A 14,923-nucleotide genomic window follows, 5' to 3' on the forward strand; every position below is an offset into this window, starting at 1 on the left:
ATTAATTCAGGTGGTGTAGTGGAGGGTGTAACACCTGAGACAGGAAATTAGGGAGGAAGCAGGGTGAGGCAGAAATAGCCTCAAGTCCTCAGTGCATATCTGACAAAAGCTCTCCCAGTGGGGAAGACGGGGTCAGAGATTGTCCATTACAGGAATCTTTGTTGGGCTCCTGTGCTCAGACATTGGCTGAGGGTTGCTGGAGAAGATGAGGGCTGCAGCCTAAAAGCCAAAGCAGATTCTACCGATGTTGCAGTTGGGGGCTATCAGCTAACTATACTCCTTACAGTTGGAACAGCAGGATCTTTGTTCAGGATCTGAGCAGAGCACTTCCATGGCTACCACAATGATGATAATAATAATAACTATCAATGAGTATCTCCTACTCTCCAGGCACCACAGGTTCTCTTTACATCTATTATTTGTAACCTTTGCACAGTAGTCCCTAGGGGTAGAATAATCCCCTTGTTCAGATGAAGACATTAAAAGATAATATAGCAAATAAATTAGAAAGCTGACATATTCAGTATACCACATAAATATGCCCATAAAGTTTTTTGATAAAAATTTTCCTAATAAACTGTTCTAGATTATGTTTTGAACAAACAACCAGTTTAAGAGATTTTAAGCTAGAAAGAAAAGAGTGAAAGGAAGAAAATGGAAAGAAAGAAAGAAAAAAGCTAACTTTTCCAGTGCTGTTCAAGTTTTAACTCTGAGTTCGAGTTCCAGACTTGGTAGCATGTGCTAGACACACCAGTTCAAAGAGACTTATCAGAGAGGCATGGTTGTTTCCTGGAATCCAAGAGTTGAAAAGGCAGCCGAATGCTAGAAATAAAGCAGCCTGTCTTCTCTCTTTGACTCTATCACTGTTTCTTTCTGTTCTGCCTCTCTACCTGTTTCTTTGTCACTGCTTTCCCTGGTCTCAAGCTCTGTCTCTCTCTTGTCCCTGTCTCTGTCTTGATCTCTATCTATCCTGTCTCTGATTCTGTTTCTCTGACTGTCAATCTGTCTTTCTGCTCCCAGTCTCTGTTTGATCTCTGTCCTCTCCATCTCTCTTCTCCCTCCCTCTGTCCTTTCAATCTTCTTTTTTTCTGCCTCTCTATCTTTTGTCTCCTCATCCTCCCTCTCTCTCCTTTCCCCCTCCCTCCTCTTTTCTTCTTTTCTCTCCCTTCCCTTATCTCTCTCTCTGCCTCTCTTTTTCTTTCAAACTCCTTAGCTCTCTGATCCTGTCTCTTTTTCTTCTCTGTCTCTCACTCTTGATTTGTCCACCTGCCTCTGTCTGCTCCTTTACATCTTCAAGAAAGAGAAAATGAGTCTGTATCCTACTTTGTAACTTCTTTAACTTTGATGCTCCATTAATGAAAGTATTATATACATTTAAATGTATGTATTTTAAACCAATTATCTTTTCTGCATATGTGTTTTGACAGCTTCAGAAATAATTTATAATTCCTTTCCATAAAAAGTAGAGTATATACTAGGAATTAAGCAAATGCTGTAAGTAAAATACCTTTCTTAGGATAATCAAAGCACCATTTCCTAATTCAAAACTTTAATGTACTTTTCTTCCTAAATTAATAGTGATTTCAACCAAAGTATTCTCATATAGTTGTTATGCCACACAAAGTTCCTTTGGGAGTTTTTTGACCTATCTCGGGCCAGAAAATTCTTTAGTTACCTGTCTAGTGGTTTAAAATTCAATTAGCAGATTAAAATTTTGTTAATATGACACATTATGATTTAGTCTACTAATTTTAAATTGTGTTTTTATAGTATTAAAGTAATTTATTTCTTTCTGCTATTCAATCCCCTGTTTTACAAAACAATGATAGAACACAAATTCCAATAATCATGATAAGAAAAGCAGAGGCCCGTTAACAAGTACACCATCTTCGCAAACAGCTGGTTTAGAGGTAAGTATCTGCACTTGTAGTATCTATTTTCTGGCTCCACTTTCTCCTCATTATTCTGTTTCTGTCACACCAGGGAAATATTGCCCATAGAGGATAATATCTGTATTTTTCTGTTGCATGAACACACTTCCCCTGAAAGTACTGTATATACTGCTATGCATAAAAGGAAGGAGGAAAGATGAGAATATTGCAACACCAACCAGGGTTCTTCTCTTTCTTTCTTTCTTTTTTTATTGTGGCAAAATATATGTAACATAAAATTGACCATTTTAACCATTAAGTGTATAGTTCATGTACATTCACACTGTTATGTAACCGTTACCACCATTCATATCCAGAACTGTTTTCATATTGAAATGCTAAAACTCCATATATATTAAATAATAACTCCCCATTCCTCCCTTCCCCAGGCCCTGGCAACTACCATTCTACTTTTTGTCTCTTGGAAATTGACTGCTGTAGGTACTTCATATAAATGGAAACATATAGTATTTGTCCTTTTGTGTCTGGCTTATTTCACTAAACGTAATGTCTTCAAGTTTCATCCATGCCTTAGCATGTATCAGAATTTCTTTCCTTTTAAAAGGCTGAATAATACTCCTTTGTATGCATATGCCACATTTTGTTTCTCTGTTCATCTGTCTGTGGACATTTGGATTGCTTCCATCTTTTGGCTATTATAAATAATGCTGTAGTGAACATGATTGTACAGATATCTCTTCATGCCCCTGCTTTCAATTCCTTTGTATATATACTTCAAAGTGAAATTACTGGATCATATGTCATTCTTATTTTAACTTTTTGAGGAACCGCTGTTCTGTTTTCCATAATGGCTGCACTCTTTTCCACTCCCACCAACAATGCACAGGGTTCCAATTTCTCTACGTCCTCACCAATACTTGTTATTGTCTGTGTTTCTAAAATAATAGCCATCCTCATAGGTGTGAGATGGTATCTCATCATGGTTTTGATTTGTATTTCCCTAATAACTAATGATGTTGAGCATCTTTTCACATGCTTATTGGCCATTTGTTTGTCTTCTTTTGAGAATGTCTATTCACGTTCTTTGCCCATTTAAAATATCAGATTGTTTATTTTGTTGTTGTTGAGTCATAGGAGTTCTTTATATATTCTGGATATTAACACCTTATCAGACGCATGATTTGCAAATATTTTCTCCCATTCTGTGGGTTACCTTTTCATTCTGTTGATTATGTCCTTTGATTTACAGAAGTTTTTAATTTTTTTGTAGTTCCATTTATCTAATTTTTCTTTTGTTATCTGTGCTTTTGGTATGGTATCTGCAAAATCAAATGTTATGAAGCTTTTTCCCCTCTCTTTTCTTCTAAAAGTTTTATAATTTAGCTCTTACCCAACCTGGCTTCTTAGGTTCAACTTGAGCAACAGGAATACAGTTTGCAAGCAGGGCAGAATCAGGTGTTCCTTTTCAGTGGGAGCAGTACTCCCAGAAGTCCATGCAGCAGCTTACAAAGCAGTCTGGGGACAGCTCAGGTACAAAGAGATGAAATCTAGCATCTTCTGTAATAATACACAGACATAGCTTCCAGGGCCCCTACAAGGGACATGCCTAATTATAAGAGTCAGAGAAATCCAAAGTACGGTGCCTTTTATAGTATTTACTTATATATAGTGCATTTACCTGGAGCCTATCTCCAGCACTCCAGATTTGGGGATCTGAACAATTATCACCACCCCACTGGCCGTTTGGGTTGGAGAAGCAAGTGTCCTTTCTCTTTTGGAACTAAAGAGAGTGTAGTCTCTCATTTACCTAGCAAATATTTTTTCAGACTCCTAGTAAGCATGCCACAAAAAGCCAAAGCCTTTTTTCCCCTTTCCCTGGGTTATTTCAACCCTTATCCACCTCAAGGACTTTCTAAGAACAGCTCAGATAAAGTCATGGCCTGCTACTTACAGTGAGGAGGCCCAGAATTCCAAGAGAAGGCTCACACAAGTTTATTCAGTGCAAGGCGGGGAGCCAGTGGGGCACAATGGGCTCTTGCTTGTACCTAGCACCTGGTCCAGGTTCACAAGGTAGTCCTGGATGAGCTTCTTTGGAATCCTGCTGAACTGTGCCAAGTAATTGTCGATGTAAGAAACATCCAAACTTGGAGAGAATTTTTACGAGTTTATTTGAGCCAAACTGATATATGCCAGGGAGCAAGATCTCAAATGCTCCCTGTATCTAGATTCTTTTAGGAGATTAAGGAAGAGTTAAAAGTTTTTCTTGAATCTGCTGGGTCTTGATTGCCTTCAGCTCAAAACAGTCCACATACCAGAGTGACACATTTTGGGGAGACTTATTTTGAACCCCTGCACACCCCACTCCCCATGAAGTGCAGCTGGGATCTATGCTGACCTAGCCTAACTTCAGGCCAGATTGCTCTAGTCAGACCTAGTTGCTGGTCAACATGACAAAGCTGCTTGGAGTCCCAGTCTAAAGAGTATGGATCATGCATCTGATTTTAACTACTTTGAATTTCATGTAGAAATATGTGGTAATTTCAGTAACCTGATAGTGATATGGATATACAGTGGAAAGAGTTCTGTTAGAGAAAGAGGTTTTTAAATCTCTGGTGTTCAATTGGTAGGCAAGTTGAAGGCAAGGACAGAGCACTGGGGAAGGCTGACATTTAAGAGAAGAGCAGGGAAAATTATTCCAGGAGGTGTGATTTCTTGGTAGATGAATTTCATTTAGTAGGCACTTGATAAATATTAATTGGATGAATAAATAGGAAAAAAATTGCATGATGATGTAGCTAGTGAAAATAGTTATTTAAATAATAACTTTAAAGCTAAAGAGTCTTATAATCTTCTTTATAGACTGATTTGTCCCTAGTTAAACATACACCTTTTAAAGGAACATTTTCAAATGTTGGTAATTATATTAATTCAGAAAAAATTGTTCATATGTCAAGATCAGAAGAAAATGCTTCTAATAAGATATTTCAACTTTCCTTTAATTACTTAAAAATAATTGTTTTTGCAATATTGAACTTCTACAAAAGAGTAATATATTCTTTTATAGATTAATCTGTCCTCAGTTCAAAAAGCGTCTTTTGAGGAACTATTTCCAAATGTTAGCAGCTATGTTAATTCAGATGAAATTGTTCCTGTGTCAAGTTTGCAAGAAAATTCTTCAAATGAGGTATTATTTCAAATTTTCCTTCAATTATGAAAAGAAATGATTACTGTTATATTAGATACTTTGTATATGAGGTACTTTAAAAAATCTGTTAAGGCTAATATTTACATGTGGATTCAGCTATCAGTTATGATTCCTAATAAAGGCTTTTAGGCCCAAATCTTTTGCATCATCAGGACTTGAGGGTATTAAACGAGAGGAAACAGTATCATCCTATTTCGATCCAAAATTCAGTTTTTGTCTGTATCTATAAATTGTGGTCACCAACCCCATTGTGTTATAATGGAAGTACTATGCTCCATTAATAAAGAAGACATAAAGAGCCATGAGTTGGTGGGAGTAGAGAGAATAAATGAACAGAAAAACAGAGAACGGAAAGAGAGAGGGAGAGAGAGAAAGGGCCAGAGAGAAGGGCAGTGAGGCCAAAGATACAGAGAGAAAGACCGTAAGACAGGAAAGAGGCAGAGAGAAAAAGAAACAAAGAGGTAGAACTTTAGGGATGTATAGTGGGTGGTTCAGTATAGCTAGAGCTTTTCAGTGTCACCCAGGAGTGTGGATAGGAATCCAGGTGGGGATGAGACAGCTAGAGATGAGATTATAAAGATAAACAGGGGCCAAAAATGTAATTTATATTAAAGAATTGGGATATTTTTTTTTCTGAGGGGAGCCTATAAAGGATTCTGAAGAGGAGATGATATCAGGTATTCTTGTATAAAGTTTATTCTGGCTCCAGAGGTGGAGAACAGATTGTAAAAGGCTGAGACTAGAATTAGAGGGCTGATCTCCAGAGAGAAAGAGAGGAAGAGGTAGGGAGAAGAGGAGAGGGAAAGGGAAAAAACATGGGGAGTGGGGGGTGTTGGATAAGAGACTTAAGGAAAGTAAAAATAGTTTGAAATAGGAGTTTGAGGGAATGGAAGAACTAAGGAAACACAAGATTATTAGCACATTGTTGAGAGCCCAGTTGAAACTGGAAACTATTAATTTTTTAAAAAGAATCTTTATTGGGATATAGTTGACATGTAATAAATGGCACATATTTAAAATGTGCAATTCGATAGTTTTTACATATGCATATGCCTGTGAAATTACCACCATAATCAAAATAATGAAAATACTCACCACCAAAAGAGCCTTGCTAATGTTTTATGATTTCTTCCTTCCTATCCCTACCCTCCTTGCCCAAGCAACTACTGATCTAGTTATTGTCATTATCTAGTTATGTGTACATTTTCTAGAATTTTGGAGTCATTCAGGAGAGAGGAGAAGGAGTGGGAAGGAGAGAGAGGTGGAGAAAAGAGGTGGGGAGAGAGTCTTTTACTTATATCAGCAATATTAGAACTTTCCTTTTGGACTGCTGAGAGCAGGATCTTTCAATCTCTTTCCTGGAGAGTGTCGGCCTTTTTGGACTGGGGGTCTCAGCAACTTATTTTTAGCAGAGCACTTCCCCTTTCAACTGCTGGAAATCCCTCAGAGAGGAAACCATCTGTTATACCCTTTTCATAGAAAAATCCTTCAGTCTTTTGCTTGAATTAGGGAAGAATAGTTACTAGAAGTAGGAGAGTAGATCTGGAAATCTGTCATTACTTTGTCTTTAAATTATCCAACCTCTCTAGACCTAAGTTTCCTCATTTTACAAATGGGAATAATCTGCCTTGCTTGGTTAAAACATAAGCAAATGTTTTAAAACCAATTAGTGTTTGGGGTGGAGTAAACATTTCATAAATGCTTTCTATTATTAATATTTATAAAATATGGATATTAAGACTTTGAAATAAGACAACACATAAACATAGTACCTAGAAGAATTATACAGTATCTGCCTTTTCTTTTTTTTCAGGTTTCTTTAAATACATCAGAAATATGTTATATTATTAGAGCATCACCAGGAACTAGACAAGTGAAAAGTAAAGGGGTTATTGTAAAGAAGAAGAAATATTCTCTTCCTAAAGATATTCCTCAAGGTACTGTTGTGGTATGAGTGCAGAGCCTACTTTTTGAAAGATATAAGACATTTTTATTGCAAATTCCTTATGTACACAAGAAATTCAGTTGTAAATTGTATTCTGAGAGTTCTTGAACAAAGTGGAAATAGTAAAAGTATAAAAAGTTCAGTCAGATTTTATAACCTGATTAAAATAATTTTTTGAAAGTTAATTACTTCATCTTTTAAAAAATTAGCTAATGTTATTGGTTTAAATGTATTTAGGATACTTCCTCTTAATAATTATTTGAAATTTAGTGTTGTTGAGTTTTATTTTTAGTAGCATTCTTTTTAAAGATATGGAGATATTTTTGCATTCACTTAACATTGGTTGAGTACCTCCTCTGTGAAAGGCACTGAGCTAAGCACCTTCTTATGTCTCATTTATTTTTCACTATGATTTTAATGATAAGTAGGATGTATGTTATTATCCTCATTTATATATTATACTACTTTAGACTCTGATACTTAAATTAGTATACAATTTGTCCAAGATCATATTGTAACCAAGTGGTAGAGAGGTGTTCAATCTTTCAAGGCTTCTAGACTCCAAGTTTAGGTTTTTCTGTACTTCCCTCACTGCATATCAGGCAGAATACTTATTACTTCATGGGTCTTGGGAATCTTTTATATGTAAGCAGGCAATGAAGCAATTGAAATTTAATAGATTACATATAACTTCAATCCAACTAAGCTGTCTACTCTTGATTCTTGTACCCATTTCTTTCACAGAGCCTGCCCTGATTATTCCCTAAGTCCACAGAGATTTTTTTCTTTTTTCTAAGCTCCTCTTACATTTAATTCAATGCTACTCATTTGACACTTAATAATATACTTTACCTGACATAATTTACAACACTGATTTCTTATATTCTTTAGATTATGAAGTTTTCAACGACAGAGACCACATAATAGACTTCTTCCTATCTCTATCTCTGATAACATTAGCATAGTGGTAGGGAATAATAGATGCTGTATTAGTTAGGGTTCTATTAAAGAAACAGAACTAGTAGGATGTATATACACACTTCAGAAAATTGAATTATGCAATTGTAGGGTTTTGCTGAAAACAGTAGAGCAGGTGCAAAGCTATTGGTCAGATGATGTTGATGATGCGATCCTCAGGAGGAATTTCTTCTTCTTCAGAGAAACCTCAGGTTTTCTCTTAAGGCTTTTCAGCTGATTGGATGAGGCCTACCCACATTATCCAAGATACTCTCTTAAAGTCAATTATTATAGATGTTAACCACATCCACAAAATATTTTCACAGCAACACCAAGATTACTATTTAAGATACTTGAGTAATACAGCCTAGCCATAGAACTAACCATCATAGCCTGCTCTATGTCAACTATGCATTCATACACATCTCTTTAAACCATATTTAATCTCCAAATAAAGACAGTAACAAAGTCATACTTCTGTCTAACGTAGTACAACTGTCCTACATACAACTGAAAACGTGCTAATTCCTTCCACAGGAGAGGTTACAAAGTCTTTGGGTGATGTTGCTTTTCTCTTTAATATCCTCTAACTCAAGTACTGTGATCTAAAGTTAACTGTTATTAATACATCTTATGTTGGGTGATATGGTCATAAGGGAAGGAGGAAAACAGATATTTGCTTAACTAGTCATGTTGGTCATAACTGATATTTATAACTACCTTTCTCCACTACCCATTTCATATTCCCCCTGCCCTCAGCAAACACCTCAGCTGATCATGGTTCTTTAACTGGTGAGGTAACACAAACCCCCATTTCTGAGGTGTCTGGAACATTACTGGTTCTGCTTGGATTGGATTGTTGTAGTTTTCCATTGACTTTAATCACAGGGCATGGTAGTACTGTGGAATGCTTTAAGGGATCTCCTGTATCCCATACATACTCTTTCTTCCCTCCATTGTGGAGTGGTAGTTTAACATCCCCTTGGTCATCAGGATCAATCACCCTACCCAGTACAGTAACTCCCTTCTTTGCTTGTTGACTCAGAGATACGAGGAGCTCAAAGTGGCCAGTTGTCAGTCTTAACTTCCAATCCAATGGAATCATTTGTTGTATCCCCTGGTGAAAGCATTCCTCCCTTTGGAACTAAGACCTCTAAAGCAGCAGAGCATAAAGTCATGGAAACATGAAACAAAAATTTTGCTAGCAGGTCACCAGGGGTAATATTGAGTGGTTCCACTCCCATTTCCAATTTTTGGACCTGTATATCCTGGCTGTGGAGAAACAGTACCATGTATTGGATGCTGATTCAGAGCATATACAGCCTTCTGGAAACCTTGCCCCAGCCCTCCAAGGGCTCCCACCTAGCTGGAACTGTAACTGAATCTTCAAAAGGCTATTCTACCATTCTGTTAAACCAGTTGCTTCAGGATGGTTGGGGTCATGGCAAGACCAGTGAATTCCATTAGCATAGGCCTATTGCCACACTTCTTTTGCTGTGAAGTGCTTTCCTTGATTAGAAGCAATGCTTCTAATACCATGATGGTGGATACCATGATGGTGGATAAGGCATACTGTAAGACCTTGGATGGTGGTTTTGGCAGAAGCATTGAGTGCAGAGAAGGCAAATTAATATCCAGAGTAAGTGTCTAATCCAATAAGAATGAAATGCTGCCCCTTCCATGGTGGAAGTGGTCCTATGTAATCAGCCTGCCACAGGTAGCTGGTTGATCACTCCAGGGATGAGGTGTTGGTCTCTGTTGCTGTAGTTAGTAATGGTATTCCATGTTGCTGAGCTCAGCATAACCTCCATCCCTGCCACCATGGCCACTTTATTTCTCAGCTCACTGGGCGATGGCAGAGGTGGCTGGGGAAAGAGGCTAACTGGTTGCCACAGAAAGAGTTATCCACTTGATTAGTGAACTCCTCTGCTGAGATCACCCTTTGGCGAGCATTCACATGCGACACAGATATCTTCATGTTTTTTGTCCATTCAGAGAGGTATGTCCACATCTCTTCCTTAAATTTCCTCGTAATCAATTTTCCAATCATGTCCCTCCCAAGTCCCTGACCAGCTGAACTATTAGCCACAGTCCATAAATTAGTATATAATTGCACATCTGGCCATTTCTCCTCCAAACAAAATGAACAATGATGTGTACTGCTCGAAGTTCTGCCCACTAGAAGGGTGTCTTTCAAAATTTCTTTCAGAGATGTCTCAGAAAGGAACTATAGGTGTTATAACTGTCTATAATCAGGTAGTGCCTGCATATCAATCAGAACCATCTGTAAATCAAGCCTGAGTTTTCTTTTCCTCAGTCAGCTAATTGTAGAAAACTTCCCATGATGCCATAAATGCAGGCTGGGAAAGAGAAGGTAAAGTAGCAGGAGTGGAGCCATGGGCATTTGGGCCACCTCCTCATCTAACTTACTTCTGCCTTCAGGGCCTGCTCTAGCCCAATCTGATATATACTGTTTCCATTTGATAATGGAGTGCTGCTCTTCACAGCCAACTTTATGGCTTGGTGCATCAGACAACACACAATTCATGATATGCAGCTCAGCTCCCATTATAACTTGGTTACGTATTCAGTCTCTACTAAGGCCCAATAACAGACCAAATGCTGTTTCTCAAAAAGAGAGAGTAATTATCCACAGAGAATGGCAAGGCTTTGCTTCAGAATCCTAAAGGCTTGTGCTGTAATTCATCTACAGATACCAAAAAGCATCTCTATTTGCCACTGACACTTTAAGCACCATTGGATCTGCTGAATCATGTGGTACAAGTGTCAGAGCATCTTGCATAGTAGCCTGGAACTGTTGCAGAGCCTTCTTTTATTCTGAGACCCCCCTCAAAATCAGCAGCTTTTTAGGTCACTTGGTAAATGGGCTAGAGTAGTACATTCAAATAAGGAATATGTTGACTCCAAAATCTAAAAAGGCCACTAGATATTGTGCCTGATTTTTTGGTTGTAGGAAGGGCCAGATGCTCAGATGCAGCAACTTATCTTTTACCTTAGGATGAATATCTCTCATTTCATGGAGGTGGAAAAAGACCCAGTAATTCCACTTCCTGGAAACCTGGAAACCCACCAATTCCACTCCCAGGAATATATCCAGCTATAATGTGTACATGTGTTCATCAGAAGATTTGACTAGAATGTTCACAGCAGCACTCTTGATAATAGCCCCAAACTGGAAACTGTTCAAAAGCCCATCGGCAGTAGAATGAATGAATAAACTGTGGTATATTCATTCATTGAAGTGCTTTATAGCAGTGAGAATTAACAGTATACAGTCACATGCAACAATATTGATGAATCACATAAAGAACCAGACACAAAAGAGTGCATTTTAATATTACTTATATTTAGTATACAACTAGGCAAAACTAAACTATGATGGAAATCACCATGGTGTCCTTGTGGGGGACAGAGTATTACCTGGAAAGGGTTATGAGAGGGAATTCTAGGGTGCTGGTAGTATTCTGTTTTATTATCTGGATGCTGGTTATGTTGGTGTATTTCTGAAAACCCATAAAACTGTACACAGTACACATATGTGTACTTTTCTGTGTGTATGCTATACTTCTATAAAAAGTTAAAAATAGAGAAACTTCTCTTAATTTGATCTTTTTGACCTGTTATAATGGTTTCTGACATCAGGAAATGTCACAATTATAGGTTTAAGTATGTAACAAATCAACACTAAAATGTATCTGGGAAGTTTTTTGACTCGTTCAGACCAAAATTTTTAGTTTAATTCGCAGAGAAACTCCCTGATGGATGTTGAACCAATTGTGCCACCTTCTGGCTTCTTTCTAGGCTCTCACCTCATTTAACTGTCTCCTCATTTAAGTAATTCTCTTTCAGTCTCAGGCCACTTGTCTCTGCCTTTCCTTTAGTAAAAATAGCAAAGCCCCAAGCTAACTAGTGATCATGTTATTTTAAACATGCAGCAGCCTATTTTTAGTCCTGGCATTTAACATTTTAACATTACTGCTTGTTTGGCAGTAATCTAATCAGTACTGCAGGGCGAAGCTCACTTTTGATGGTGTAGGACCCCTGTTCAGTATACTGCTTGTTTATTAATAACTGGCACTGTACTGTTTAATGAAAAAATGTGGTAAAAGAGGAGTCCAAAAGAGATGTGATAGAGGAGGCTGTATGGGTAGAAGAGGCCTTAAAATATGTCTAGTCCAAGGTTTCTCAATGTGTGTTTCTCTGACCACCTGCACCAGAATTACTGCAGGCCTGGTAAATTGCAATCTCTAGAGATAAGGCACAGGAATCCACAATTTGATGCACTTGCAAAGTGATTCCGCAATTTGATGCACTTGCAAAGCACTAAAATTTGAGAACCATATAATATTCTAGTCTATTTTGCTCATTTTACATAACAAAAATGACTGGCCAGATCAGTAAGTGACTTACTCATGTTCACACAACTAATTACTGGCAGAATAAGAACTAGAACTTAGCTTTCCTGGTTCTCAGTAGTTTGACTGGGTAGCTGTCAAATAAGAGACAGATGTTGGAGTAGATAGGGCTCTGAGTTTCCCAGTTCATCCAGACAGCAGTTTTGCTTCTCTTTGCTTTAACTATTGGGTTTTTGTATTCTATTTAAACAGAGTTTTTTTGTTTTGTTTTTTTGTTTGTTCTTTCCAAGAGACTTGGTCAATCATTGCTTTGTATTTCTTACAGTTATAGCAGTGGGTGTCTAAAATATTGGTACATTATTTTGCCAGCAAGCATGTATTAGGCATGGCAATATTAGCAAGGGATATGAATATGTCCTTAGCCCTCCAGGGCTTACAGAGTAGTGATAAGATAAACCTTACAGTCTTCTCTGCAAGATGATAAGCTAGAAGTGGAACAAGGCACTATAGGAACCCATGAGGGGATACTTCTAACTTTGCTATGAAATATCAGGAAAGACTTCTTAGCTAATAATACCTTTTGAAAAATCAGACATAACCTGTGGCTATCCCTGTAAGATTTAAAAATTTCTATTTTACTTTGATCTCCAGAAGAGATGATAAATGGTGTGTTATAAACTCTTATTTCAAGGATAACAACCTAAAAACATATATGTTTTTAGTTGAGGAGTTTGAGTTTTTAGATAATAACAGCAGACAGACGTATCACACAGAAGTGAGCTGGAAAAAGATTTGAGTATCTGAGGGATGGTAGTAGAAATCACTTAAGAATAGGACAACCTTGAGTTCAAATCTAGCTGTTACATGAGAAAATTTTAACCTCCTATCTGTAAAATTGGCATAATAGACATTCTTTTCTTAAAGAGTTGTTGCAAGAATTAGAGATAATCCGTGTAAAGTGTCTGACATATAATAATCACTCATTATGCAATAATTATTATTTGCTTCTATAGGTTAGATTAATTCCTCAAGTCTAGCTTACTGTATTTCTCTTTGAAAATGATTCATTTGCTTTCATTAAATTGCAAAAAGCCTAAAATATATTGCGTGATTATTGTATTTGACGATAAAATTGGTTATGCCAACAGACACATTGATCTAATACAAATACAGAGGTGAAGTATGCCAGTCCTTGGGGAAAAGGAATCAAACTAGTTTGACATAATGGAGACCTTTTAAGGCTATCTATTTGGGGTCATGTAGCTATAGAATAAAAAGATGAAGTTTTGCAGTAGATTGTTTCATTCATTCAGCAAACATTTGTTATGTCTGGATATCATATGCTAGATGCAGTTAGTTGCTGATAATGTTGAGATAATTGTCTTTATGAAGTTTGTAATCTCACAGAGGAAGCCAGATATATAAAACAAGTCCAATGGAAGCATAGATACTTTCATAGAGCTCTATGTGGGACCCTTTTGAGGTGCATAGGGAAGGTGGGAAATCCTCTGAAGGATGATCTGAAGCCTTCAAGGACATCCTGAGACATTCTAGGCAGAGGCACTGTGTAAATAAAGGCACAGAGGCTTAAAGCATTCTCAGGTAGTTAAGGAACTGAAAGTAGTTACATTCAGCTGGAGAAGAGATTGGACTCTCTTTGAGATCAGATCGTGGAGAACCGTACTGATTTTTGACTTTATCCTCGTCAAATTGCTTTTTAATTTGATCATTCTGGCTACAAGTGTAGAAATAACTTGGAAAGAAGTGAGCCTGGAAGCAGAAACATCAGGGAGAAGTTTTGCAAAAGCCTTGATGAACAAAGGTGAGAAAATACACTCAGCTAATGTATCTCAAAATGTGGTGTTCAGACCACCTGGGGAATTATAAATAATACAGATTTCCAGGTCATTGCTTCAGGGATCTGGTGAGGAGTGCTGGGGTTTGAGAACCAGTCTGAACTGAAAATGTTAATGGTATAATTGCCAGGGCTTAGTGACTGATTAGATACCGGTACAGGGTAGTGAGGGAGAAGGACAGTTAGAGGATGACTCTGGTCTCTAGTATGGTAAAGTTTCAGAAATTATGTATTCTAGGCGATGTCATGGGGGAATACAAGGCAGGGCCCTGGATGTATAAATGAAGGCTGAAGAGGGGCATGTGAGACTAGATAGTTGGGTGGGATGATTACCCACTTGGGAAGTTATTCAAAAGTTGATGTGGAGAGAATGACTGTGGCCCAGTTTCCAAATTCTTTAATAAATAATCAGACAGTGTCTGAGGTCAAGGAAAACAACAATAAGGAGGAGTAGAAGGTAGAACAGCTAGTGCTTCCCAGATTTTAATGTACTGGTGACTTGCTTAAGGCTCTTCTTAAAAATTGAGATTTTTATTCAGTAGATGTGGAATGGATCTCAAGGTTCTACATTTCTAATAAACTCTTAGGTGATGATGAAGGCCATGAACCACACTTCGAATGGCAAAGATATAGGTCTCTGGCATTCAGTCTCAGCTGCACATCAGACTTTCCTGGATATTGGAGTTCCTTGCC

The 14,923-nt window shown here is 37.6% G+C and overlaps 1 protein-coding gene across 1 annotated transcript in view; it reads left to right on the forward strand.

The window, feature by feature from the left end:
• The window catches only part of MEIKIN (meiotic kinetochore factor), a 64,320-nt gene that overhangs the window by 39,937 nt on the left and 9,460 nt on the right, over positions 1 to 14,923 (forward strand). Inside the window, exons 10-12 of the mRNA XM_039880324.1 lie at positions 1,830 to 1,910; positions 4,957 to 5,076; positions 6,911 to 7,034. Of these exons, the coding sequence (XP_039736258.1) occupies positions 1,830 to 1,910; positions 4,957 to 5,076; positions 6,911 to 7,034 (325 nt within the window). The remainder of the gene's footprint in view (positions 1 to 1,829; positions 1,911 to 4,956; positions 5,077 to 6,910; positions 7,035 to 14,923) is intronic.

This window comes from Pteropus medius, unplaced genomic scaffold (genome assembly GCF_902729225.1).
Source record: "Pteropus medius unplaced genomic scaffold, Ma_sr-lr_union100, whole genome shotgun sequence".
NCBI lineage: Eukaryota > Metazoa > Chordata > Mammalia > Chiroptera > Pteropodidae > Pteropus > Pteropus medius.